General features: G+C 35.3%; 1 protein-coding gene and 1 long non-coding RNA gene across 4 annotated transcripts in view; one reads left to right on the top strand and one right to left on the bottom strand.

Annotated features, from left to right (window-relative positions):
* The window catches only part of LOC120353610, a 91881-nt gene extending 86952 nt beyond the window's left edge, over positions 1-4929 (top strand). The window contains exon 3 of the long non-coding RNA XR_005572496.1: positions 4146-4929. This is a non-coding gene — a long non-coding RNA (uncharacterized LOC120353610). The remainder of the gene's footprint in view (positions 1-4145) is intronic.
* The window catches only part of LOC111048296 (serine/threonine-protein kinase minibrain), a 159875-nt gene that overhangs the window by 55466 nt on the left and 91255 nt on the right, over positions 1-13154 (bottom strand). For all 3 annotated transcript variants that reach the window (XR_002605893.2, XR_002605895.2, XM_022334171.2), the window contains exon 2: positions 4127-4404. Coding sequence is in view for 1 of the 3 variants with exons in the window: in XM_022334171.2 (XP_022189863.1) it covers positions 4127-4404 (278 nt within the window). In the remaining 2 variants the exon portion in view is untranslated. The remainder of the gene's footprint in view (positions 1-4126; positions 4405-13154) is intronic.

Below are 13154 nucleotides of genomic sequence, written 5' to 3'. Positions count from 1 at the left end.
TATGAGCATGTTATCATCAATCATATTTTATCAAAACAAAGAACATATGAAACTGAAATGAATCATCAAAGTTATTGAGAGAATTCGCTAATCATTAGAAAAATGAGGGTTGAATTATTTCTAATGGAGTAATTCTATACGAATCAAACGTTTCGGAATGTCGATACCAGTATAAACTTGCAAGACATTCTTTTCAAGAATTTCGGAAATGTAACACTAATTATTTATAACAAAACTGTTAACGAGAAAGAATCTGTAACACTTACATGGCCGTGACATTTGAACTTGGAATTTTCGTGCGATTACTATTCCGAACTTCTCAAGAAATTAACGAACATAACAAAACAATGGAGGAAAATCATCAATGCTGTGGTTGACATAAGAACTCTTCCAATGATGCTTATTTTTCACTGTTTTTTAGTTACTTTTCGGATTTAATCGTGATTCTTGTATTTGACGTAGAATTATTCCTCAAGGGTTTAAAATGTTTATTTGTAGCACAGTGTTACTATTTGCTGTTGTTCAAAATTGTGTCCAATGACAGTATTTTGAATAGTCCGCCCACTGTGGGCGTGTCTTCTCACGGCCAATTGCAGACTTCAACCGTGATTGGTCAAAAAACTTTCAATCATGTGGCTCCAATCTCATTATAAAACTCTGCTGCTTGATGATCAAGCTTTCATTCTACTAGATTGATGATGAACTGGCAACGATCAAACAAAATTCGTTTCTGAATATTCTAATAAATAATAACGTTTGTGACGTTTTCAGGTAGTTTTATTGGTAAGGGAATCAACCACAAATACACAGGAAGATGATTATGGATTAATATAGAAAGGTTTGCTCTACAATTAAAACTTTGTAGGTCATGAATCCAATTTGTATGTAGGACAATGTATTTTCAATTTTCTTCAACTTTCCAATTTTACTCTATTTCTCAAACTTCCAATGTTTCGAATTTGCGGGTAATAAATTTTCAAGTAGCAGAAAATTATATTGGAGAGTTCGAATACCGAGATTAAAAATAGTGCTTGTAAAGGTAAGCGCACACAGATCGTCATCGGACGGACGGCACGCATCGGACGATTAGATTTGATGCATTGTTTTCATTGGAGTGCGTATACCTATACGATGCGGATAGGTATGCGTACTCCAATTGAAAACAATGCATCAAATCTAATCGTCCGATGCGTGCCGTCCGTCCGATGACGATCTGTGTGCGCCTAGCTCAAGTGGGAAAAACCAGAAGTCAGACCTATTCAATAATAAGGTAAACATGAGAACAATTTTGAAGCCAAGAAGATGTGGATGAGTCTACAAGAATTTATGTGTTTGAAAATGGTAGCTATGGAGATATTGACAATCCTGACATCGATACGTATTGACAACATAAGTGGATGGGAAAAGTTTGTGCAGTATTATTTTTAAATTAGTGTTGAAAGCATAGATGCTGAGAGTTCGGAAAATGGCCGAACGCTGATGGCAAACGTCATCCCTCATCAATGCTTTGACAGACGATTAAATAAATATAGCTATTTCAGCGATTATTTTCGAAATAAAATAGAATTATCTCTAGGAAAATTGAATCAGAATTTCAAGTTTCATCATTGCTCAACAGACACTTCAGTATAAAGAAATTCTTGAAAGATCTTCTAGGAAGAAATCTCCTAGTGTCCTTAAGTTGAAGTTCAACTTTAATGATCGTTCAAGATATCCTGTGAACGTGTGAAGTGTGTATACTATACAATTCCATGATTTTCTATTGGTACATCAGACATCAAAATAAAGAATTACATTAATCAATTGTCGGATTTTCGTCGTATTCCTGCCTAGTCTATAGCAGTCAAATATTTCGAAGTTTCAAAGTACGAGTTTTCACGAAATACATTTTCACTAACCTCCTAACATATTCTTATTTCCTACATTGTTCTTCCCCATTTCCTCTAACTTTGATAATATTGAGATGAGTTGTAAATTAGTGAAAATAACCGGTAAGTCAGAGTATGGATCACATATTTAAAGTCTATTCTGGAGGATGATCGAATGTTAAGCAAATTATATTTTTCCACTACAATGACGTTTTTTCAGATGGTTTCATGTAAAAACTTCCATACATAGATTAACCAAAACCTTGTGTTTTTACATCATCTCCAAAACGACTCCCATTTACCAACTGATACTCTCTGCTTTGACACAATAATATTCTCCTGATTAGAAAAATGAGAACAACCTTCAAATAAAGGATCAATCTCTTCATCAACTTGTCATTCTATAATAGCAACCATGAGCATGATAGCAACCGAGTGCAATTCCTTAAGGATGACCCTTCTCTTCAAACGAAATATTTCAACACATTCATATTCTCCCCATACAAAAGAAACCAATAAAGCTAAACTACAAAAACTAGGACAAAAAAAAAATAGGACCTGTATCTTTCAGATTGGCTTACTCTGGTCCATCTACGAACTAGTAATATTTCTCAAAGATGATCTATCTCAGACAGATTTCATGACAACAATCTATTCTCTCATTCTTATTCAGCTCGGTGGCAGCCACACAAAAACGGCACCCGTATCTACCAGATTGGCGTCCCACGATTCATCCACCAACTACAGTACATAGACTAGTTCAATTTCTCCATTATGATCATCTATCTCACAGCAACTACAGTGATATTCACTTTGAACTGTCAGCATCGCTTACAAATAACATAGATGCTTCCTATTTAACAAAATACTGCCAGTTGAAAGTGGATCTGAATGTAGCAACAATAGTATACATTGGCCATCATCTCGAAGAACGGGGATGTGATCTTTATTGGATCGGGGGGTTGATAGAGAGGGAGGGGGGTTCGGTAGCGGTCGACTACCTCGTTAGTGCTTAGCGTGACCGGAATTTCGAATTTGTGGAAACGCCCCGAAATGAGACACCCTCAAACCCTGTCTCTCTTTCTCTTACACACACACATCCACCACCTTTTTCTCTCAAACTCTCTCCTCCGACAGTGACGACGGCAAAACCCGCAAATCCGTCGCCCCAAACTTGGCTGGCAACTTTTCTTGCGGCAACTTTATTTCGGCACGTTATTATTGAGAGCCGGCTCATTAACACACCACCCGCTCATTAACATTGTAAGGCCTTTCTTCACTTTTACGGCGGGCACGTAGGCCTACTACAATGGATCCCACCATGGCAATGCAACTGCTTCTCAATATCACTATCAATCAACCTACACATTTCATGTCAACGCACTTCATACTGTGAATCTATTATTATTCTATTTGTAGAAAATATCATTTACCACTTGTTATATTCGTAGTATAATTTTCTATTAGGAACTGAGGAGATACTAGTGTGTAATCAATATTAATAACTTACTGTACAATTTAGATTTTAGATACGGAACTAAGAAAGGAAAAACACAGAAATGAGAACATGAATACATAGGTAATTTTGTAACAGACATTCTTTTTTTCAAGTTTATTTCTTTTAGGACTGAAATTTGAACTCAACTGTCAAGAAAAAAATTGTCAAGTTCGGAGAATCCTGAGAAAGTACAAGGTTTAGAAGACAACGAACTTCTTGAATTCGAGTTGACCGATAAATTGGAATCATAGCACGAAAATTTACTGAGTTTCCCTTTCAAAAAGAGCCCAGTAATTGGACAAGTTGAAATTAAAACAGTTTGAGAATGATAAGAAACTGTTGATATTGAACAGTCGAATTGTACTACAGCAATAGGTCTAATGATAATAATTTAGGTCTAACGAATAAACGAATGGGAAAATGACTATAAGAACTTATAAATCCATCCATTTTGTATAAATTTTGAATGAATAAATTGAATCAATTAATCTAGAAAACTTATTTACGAGATCTAGAAGTTTTTTATGCTGGCTCCTTCCCCAAGCTCGAGCTTACTCTTTTGGGGGAGCATTTCCTAATGTTTCATTTTGTACAATTATCTCATTATTACATTGTAAAGATGATAGATAATGTACAGTGTGTACATTTTAATGATTTTTTTAAATTTATGAGGAATCATTGAATATAATAAATAAATTGATTATTGCAATTTGTGATGAATGATATAATAAATGTAAATAGCATTAGCATTGGCACTGACCTCGTTAATATGCTTGTAGGTCTTGATGAGGTCGACGCTGAGCTTCCGTAACGGCGCCTGAGCGGGATTACGGAAATGGTGTGGTATCCTGGCCTGCATGGCCTGGATGTCGGACGCGGGCACCGAGCGAAGCGCGGCTGCCTGCAGGGAGGCCAGAGACTCCTCGGCCACCAGTCGACCGTAGAGGGGCGCATGGCCCCCGGCCCCTCCGCCACCGGCACCACCATCACCGGCCCCCGTCACGCTGCCGCCGCCGCTGCCTCCGGTTAGCACCGTCACTGCAACCACACACAAATCACAAATTAGATATTTTGGATCGACTGATATCATGGGCTTGAAAAAAATAGTTTCATTTAATTCTATTTCACCAAAAAAGTATTGCAAAAATGAAGATACACATTTTTTTAGCTATTCAAACAATTGTAATGTAGCCGATTATTTGACATGCATTTTCACAATCCGAGAGCATCCAATGTTTAAAAATTAAAAGTGTCGACGACGGTGAAAATTTATGACAAGTAGAATTGGACTGAAAAATGTATGCCTGTTGGCAGTCGGTTACGAGGATGGGACCTGGAACTATGTACAGCAGATAATTGGACCCGGCTCTACCCCTCTCTGTAGAGACACCATTCTTCAGGTTCAGTGAGTTATTATTGTTATTATTATATATTATTCATCGATTTTATTGAAGGCAAATCCTGTAATTATTATTCTATTGTTTATTAAAAAAGTTTTCTTAATATGTTATTCAAGTTTCCAGTTTCATTTTGAGTTTCAATTAAATTAAACCGATTATTTAGTTCTCGAATATATTATCTGTTTCGTTTATTCTTCCAAATTATAGTTCCTTTCTCATGAGTTATAGAGTTATCCTCTCGCAAGCCAAGCGATTCCCCCTTTATAAATTGTTACCATAATGTCTAGCTAATTTTATTAAGTCAACTTTGAATTAGTTGATCATTTTCACAACCTTATAATACCAGCTGAATACCTACCATGCATAATATAACACCAATATATTTCCTATAAATATTAAATATAAATCCCATTACACAATAAAAATCATAATTTATTCATACAATCCAAAATTCAATTATAATAATTTATTCATAACAATTCATATTATAGAAATGATAGGGAGAGGGAAAATAAGGTACATAACACCAGTGAATATACACGACAAATAGTGTTACGAATGAGAGGTTTCAGGCTGGGGACGCGGCGGAGGCTAGGGGTTTCTGGAATCATGGAGTGTTCGGTTTTTTTTGCGCACGGAACTGTCGACCAATGGCAAACTCCTTCTGGTAATCAACACGACGGAGGCAGGGGGGCTTCAGGATTTGATTTGAAAGGGTTACAGATGCTAAACTTATGAGAAAAGGTGAAGGCAACAGGACCTGTCCTTCCTAGACAAACAGTTGGACATCCTAAAAATGTGAGAAAATATTGCAGTCATAACCCTGTCATGAGGAGTCAAACCAAACTTTCAACTAAGACCCCTCTGTCTTATTGACAAATTGAAAAACCAAGATTTTCTCTTCTGAACGCCTTTATAGTTAGTTCCACTCCGCTACATCACTTGTGAGCTTTTCAGTGTTGGGTTCAAATTATGGAGTCCATTCTGTCCCAACTAGTTCAATGGACATGAAAATCGTATGGTTCATGTATAATGATGGTTTATGAATAATTCGTTTTTAATTGCAGGAGAAAATTACCTATTTGTTAACAGTGTCTATGAGTTTGCAGAAGAAAATTACCTATAAGTTACCTATCAGTTTAAGATCACCAATCTCTTATTACTTGCAGAAGGAAATTATCTATTACAGTCTATCTAATTGAATCATCCATCATCAACAAGTTGAAGAATAATAACATGATGAAAATATATTCCTCACAAATTTTCCGTCCATCAAAACAAGTCAAAACAGATGAATAAGCATCAGAACGCCTGTTTTCAACACCCGCCCACGTCATCTTTGCGAAGAATAGGCCCTCTCAGACAAACATGAAAAGTGAAGAGCGCCATATAAATTAATTTTATTGTTGGTGAGAGCTCATGGCGACGCGTCATTTTCATTCGAAGAAAACTGGCTGCAGAAAGAAAATAATGAAAACACCGAAAAACAGAAGATATACTCACTACCACAACTTCATCCCCCAGTATTAATTCCCACCACCACTTGTTCCACATTGTCTTTGTCTGCTTTTTTTTGTTCAGTCGTTTCGCATTGAAAAATGAGAGGCTGCTCGGTATTCTTGGTGAACTAAACTAATGATAATGATATTCTCCATGATCAAAACTGGCAGGATAGTTGTTTGCTGATCCTTCCCCAACTTTCCCCTCCACCAACATAATAGTCAACGAGCTTCTAACTGCTTAATCCGTTTTCCATAATCCATTTTTCCCCCGAAAACGACAGAAATACAAGCAATAGACATGAACCAACCACTAGGCGGTCCTGACAGTTATGACTTGGCGCAAAAATAACAAATACTAAAAACTGTGTAAAAATTTTCGCTCGGGTTTATGTTGGTGAGAGGTTTTTGGATTTCCTTCTCCTTCACTTTCGAAAGACTTTGTTCATCAGTAATTGCAGATGCCGACGGGAGGCGGCGACGGTTCCGTTGCCAATGAAAAGCCCTCAGATTCCCATGACGCCTCCGCCTAAAGCCGACGCTTCAAAGCTCATGATTTATAATCGCTTCTAAATAATGCCAAAAAACTGTTGAACAATGTCATGATGTGAAGTCAGTTGAAAGAATATAAGGAAAGAAAAACAATGTCCGCAAAAAATCCATAGACGGGAAATGAAATTTATTAGTTATAGATTTCAAAACTTCTTTCCAACATAAACTTATTCTATAATATGGTAAGTTCATGAACAATGAAAAAGTTTCTCCAAAAATCTAGGATCCTTAGTTGGGAGAATAGCGTGGATTAAAATAAATTTATTGGTTCTAGATTTCAATACTTCTCATATCAATTAATCTAGATGAGATTAATGAACAGATAACACTAAATCTATGGCAGTGTTGAGGATTTTTATATTAAGCATAGCATGAATGAAAATGAGATAGGCTTGCAAATTTTAATATTCTTTATCCGTTTGTAACTATACAATCCATTCACATACAATCAAAGTTGACCATTTTTGATAACCGTGATTGTCGAGCCTGCAATATTTGATAAGGTAGGTTAAATTTGTTTCAAAGATAATATTTGATGGATAGTAATTATTATTTCTACCTTGTTTCGAAGATAGATTTTAAATGGATTCAATTGCCATTTTCTGGTATGAAAGTGAGAGAACAAAAATTTGTCATTCAATTATAGTTGCCAACCCAAACCTTGGAGAAGATTACAAACTCTACTATAACATTAATACATTCATTTCTCATGTAAAAATGCTCAGGAATTCAGTATGGTGACAAAATATCCTATTTAAGAAGAGAAGTTTCTGTTGTAGTTAGTTTTCTATAAATTTAGATGTACAAGATTTCAAAATTTTAATTTTCCTTTTTCAGCTAGTGGTTTGGGCAATTTTTGAGACAGTTTTCTCTGCGATTAGAAATATTTACTTTAACCCCTTCCAGATAAAGTATCGCAAAAATGTTACAATTCAATGCAATATTGTGTAATACACCTACCTATAACTAGAACGATAAAATGTAACATGTGAGAAGATACATGTTAAGCCATCCCGTACATGAGAAATAGGAAGTTCCAGATCAAAAAACATCCATCTACTACTAGAGAACATTGAGACTTTTCACATTGATAAACTAGGTGATGTTGGAGAACAAACTACTAGATTCTCAACATAGTTCAAAGTAGCTACAATAATACATAAAATATTTGAATGGTTGAAAGTACAGACTATAGAATATCGCACATATAATGCAGATAGTCTCTCTAGACATCACAAATATACTGTTGTACTAGTTGAATGATATCTAGCCTCCCCGAAATCTAGAGAAGTAACGACAGTGCCCTTGTGCAGAGATGTACGGGATCGACCTGTACCATCAACGAGTGCGAGGGTTTAAGGATGAAGAGATGAGATAGAGAGAGAAAGAGAAGAGGACTGGCGCCAAGCCAACGGGCACCTTAGCGACTCCTCGGTGTCTTGATGTCTCCAGGATCGAGGGTGGCGACTCTTAGGACTTGGGACTTCTCGAGCATAAATCGGACCACTTCGCTCCCAGTTTTTGGAAACTGCCGGCCAAAGGAAACGGAAAAGCGAATAAACTGGGTCCGAGGAGCTGGGAAATTCCATTTGCCGAAATTGTATACTCGGGTCGTAAGTTGTCGGCCCCTAGATAAATTCAGCACAATCGCTTAGCGATCTTCTCATAGTGGTCCTAACTCGAATATACGTATCGGTCCATCTTCTCGCCAACGTTTTGTTACTTGCGAGTTGTTTAATATCTAAGAAATCTTTCGATCATCACTTAAATTTATTATCACTCTCAAGAAATATGTGATATTGAAGTTGTTTGTCCTAAAGCTGGGAGTGATTAGATTAAGTTTAAAATTGAATTCAAAATACGGTAGTTTTCTACTCCACAGTTTATAAAGCAGGATATATAGAGGATATAAATCTTCAAATTGAACTAAACTTATAATTCATTCTATAGAATTTATTGAATTATCTGTAGAGTTATTATGGAGAAATACAAGTAGCCTTTTTTATATAAACACAACTGGTTTCGAGCATTTAGGCCATTTTCAACTGTCAAAAAAGTACTAGTAATTTTCCATGAGTACTGAACATTCAAACAATTATCCCTATTAAAATACTTCATTATCTTTAGAATCTTTATACGGATTAATCTTTAATTCATTTTTAAAGAATGTATAGAAAAATCTTTGAAAATGATTTAATAATTCTCTACAGAGATGTTTGAATAGTGAATTCCGTACAGATAGTTCCATCTCTTTTGAAATAGTTTTTAACTCAAAATCAGTTTCTTCCATGATTAATAATCATTATCAATCATAATTTGAATTTGAGATCTAACAGTGTAAACTTGATTCTCCAACCTGATACAAAGTTGATCTAATATTATAATAATCAATAATTGTTGAGATTTCCACTTCCAATTCTGAGATTTATCTATCATTTAATTAAACCGTTTCTACGGTAAAATCTTATTACTTCTATGACACGATTTTTTCTTATAGCTAGATCACATTCCACGAAAATAACTTTTCATCACTCATCCATTATCAAAGAATGTTATAATACAAAAATCCAAGGAAATTAGTTTGATGAATTATCAGCTTTTTATTGGAGGTTTCCATTTCTCTCCAATGGATTAGTTCGAATAACTCAAAGTAAAAGATGTTTTACAATTTAATGGTGGTGTATTAATTCAATGGTAATGAGAATAGTAGAAGTATGATTAGATTGATATGAATTAGATCATAGTAGAAAAAGACTCTTGTACGATTGCAACCCTAGTGAACCCATAGACACATAAGTGTCGTCTATGTTCGATGATTCCACAAAACTGAATATTTTGATACTAGTATTTTCATAACATTAACATTGTAAAACAATTAAAAAAATTCCAGATTGTGATTTGGTGTAGAAATTTAAATGGACATAGCCTATGTATAATATTTGGACAATTTGGAACTAAATTAGGAAATTGAAGAAGTTTTGGGCAATAGCCTGTTTTTTCTTTTCCGATCGTTGTATTGTTTTCGCTAACCTAATAAATAAATAAATCAGTATTCATAAATTATGTTTAAAATCTAGCTATAGATAGTATCGGAGACAAAATTTAATTCATTTAATGGAATGAAGCTTTATTTGACTTTACTTAAATGTGGAAGGCTTACAATATGAAAAGACTATAAACATGTTTCTAGATATTCTAGACCATCAATACATGAAAATGACATCTTACAACACATTGCTACTACTGGACCATCGATACTCCACATCTTGCAATACAAAAAACATATTATAAATACCCAACTCAGTATCGACGCGGTGTAAAATCGAAACCTTCTATCCAGAAAACAGCGAACGAGTGATGTCTCATCCATCTCGGTGACATCTACTTAATAGGTTATTTGTCCATTTCCGTCGACTGTTCATTATTCACAACGGGGACCCCCCCCCCCTCCATCAAACACCCCCGAACAAGTCAACTCTTCTACAACCCCCAGTGGGGAAAAAATAATTATGTCGTTTTTGACAGCATGCTAATCCGAACAGAAAAAACGAGACAGAACGAGGAGAAGAGCGTCAATGGCAAATGAGAGTAAGTGAAAGAGTAAGAGTAACAGTGAGAGAGAGTAAGAGAGAATTGGTAACGAGTGTCCCGCAATTGTAAGCTTTCTGTTTAATAACTCCCAGAAATACGGTGAAAACAAGTCGCAGGGGATGTTGTTTAATGTCTATCAAAAATGACCCACAATATTTAATTTTTTCTACAATCCCTCCCGTACTGGTCTACACACGTGCATGTTGGATGACATGTAAAAATAAGGTTGACAGTATGAGAATTTTCATCATTTTTTACATTCGAATAATTCATCTTTTCGCACTTTTTAATACCTATGTCGATTTGGGCCCCTCAGGGAAATAAAAGCGTGGCTTATCGATAAAAAACCGAATTACTGAGCTGTATTTTTTCATTTTTTCTCGATATGTTATGTTTTATGAATATGGAAAAAGCGTCAGAAGATTAATTATTTATTTGATTAGAACAATTCAATGACAAAATCATGTTGATGTTGGTTTTCAGGTTGATTTTGGTTTTGGATAATAACGAATATTCTATTCTATACAAAACAAACGATAATAAATAAATATTAACTAACATATTATTTCCACGATTTGTTCTTTAAAGCTGAATCTGCATTAATTCCTCTGCTGGAGGACAGTCTAAGGTCTACATCTAGAGAGAAATGGTAAAAACAGTTTAGACGCTTTACTAAATAATTCCCTTCTGGTTGGAATAAACTGAAGAAGATAATGAAAATATATGTATAAGATGATAGACTCAGAAGTGAACAGAGAATTGAATTACAACTAAATGTAAAAATTAAAATTTGCAATGTCGAATAATAGAAACAGGTAATGAGGCTGGACTAAATTAAGGAGCAAAAGTTTTGGGCTAGCGCCTGTTCTTTCATCATTGTAATTATTATTCAATGGATGAATGAATGGATAGAAAAATAAATAAATATTCTTTTGGTGCTGACAGAAAGACAGTATTTCCTTAACAACGATAGTATCCAATACATTACTCTTAAAATATCCTCTCTCAAGTCAAACAAGCCACCTCAATTCTTCAATCACCAAACTCCTTCATCAATTCACAGCAACAACATTTCTAATCTCAGTTTTAAGTTGTAATGTCTGATATTTATTCAAATATTTCAACAGTTGAAGCTTCCATCTCTAGTTAGTAAACCTGAATTGAACAATCAGTAAAAATTGTAATATACTTCATCATCTTACGATGAGGATAGCTGTTGAGGATGAGATGAGGATAATCTTCTTACAGGTGGATTAAAGGCAAAATAGGAATATCAATCATTAATCAGTAAAATGAATGAAAAATTCCATTATTTTCAAAGAGTGTACAAGTATATTTATACAGTCCATACATCAAATTGGATTCATAATTTTTGTTAATATGAAGTCCTTAATTGTTTTGGAAACTTTTAAAAATTAAAATTTGGGAGCAACAGTATTGGGCTCTAAATAAATTCTTCAACATACATTTCAAGTTTATGAACATAATTTATTTATGTCCTAGTAGGTAACCCGTGCTCCGAAAAGGTCTACTTTAAAACTTGACAAACTGAAAACTTGATGTAATGAAATTTTGAATAATTGAAAATAGGCCTATAACCATCCTCGGTTAATTAAGAATATAAATGATAAAGCACTGTATTTGTTTATAAAGAGCGAACATAAAATCAGGCAACCTGTATAATAACGCACAGGTTAGGGTTGCGCGACTTTCGATACATTATTCCAAGGAGAGGTCGATTTCCTTACAGAAATACCGCATGATGATTTCCCTGTTTTAGGCCAGTGTTGGAGAGACTGAAAAACAGGGAAGAATAACGCATGATGTGCACGGAAAAGGCAAGCAGGATGGGTCAAAAATGGCACCAAATCAGCACAGCACACCATAAATCCAAGCAACCTCTCCAGTCACACTTAACCTCAAAACACTTCCGTCGACTTGACATGCATTATTGACAAACAGTGCGACAAGTACGCGAATTTAGGGTCTATAGAGGAAAGAGAAGGAGGGAACGAGGAGGATGATGATGGAAAAGGTGTGTGGAAGATAAAGAGAGATGAAATCTTCAACTAGAGGAACAGTAAATAGATGGATTCGATCCAGGAACGTGCCAAGCGCTGGGGGCTTTTCTTCACATCTCAAAGTCAATACGTCAATATATCTATACTATCTACGGTATCTATATATCTAAACGCATGTATGCCCACGTATTCTACCCACATATATACATAATATACATATACCTTTCATACGAATTCTATGGGAAATGGTATACTATACAAAGCCCATACACCAAAATTTATACTACCCACGATATTTATATACTTTTATGTCCACATATTCAACCCCATATATCTATACTATAGTTGAAGGATTCTCCATGTCTGTCTAGTGTGATGGGTAGCAGAAGATATATTTCCATCCCCTCCCATCGACAAACCCCACAGATATCGAAAAGAACAGCCATGACTTATGCATTTCTGAAAAGCCTCCTCCTCCCACGAATACAGAATAGATCTGCCCCCTCTACTCTGCCACCCATCCGACACGCATCACACTATAAAGAACATCTGTAACAATGGCGCATATTTATGGCTCGCCTGCGATCTATTGGTCAGTTCAGGTACTGAATATTGATGAGTACTACTGACTACTGATACATAATTGATTGAATTGTACTCCATTAATCAGGAAAAATTGTTTCAAATCTTATCACTCTTCTAAATTATCAATTCAGTTTTGAGCG

The sequence above is a fragment of the Nilaparvata lugens genome, chromosome 11, assembly GCF_014356525.2.
Source record: "Nilaparvata lugens isolate BPH chromosome 11, ASM1435652v1, whole genome shotgun sequence".
NCBI lineage: Eukaryota > Metazoa > Arthropoda > Insecta > Hemiptera > Delphacidae > Nilaparvata > Nilaparvata lugens.
Note: the sequence above shows the minus strand (reverse complement) of the source record. Positions and strands in the feature narration are given on the sequence as shown.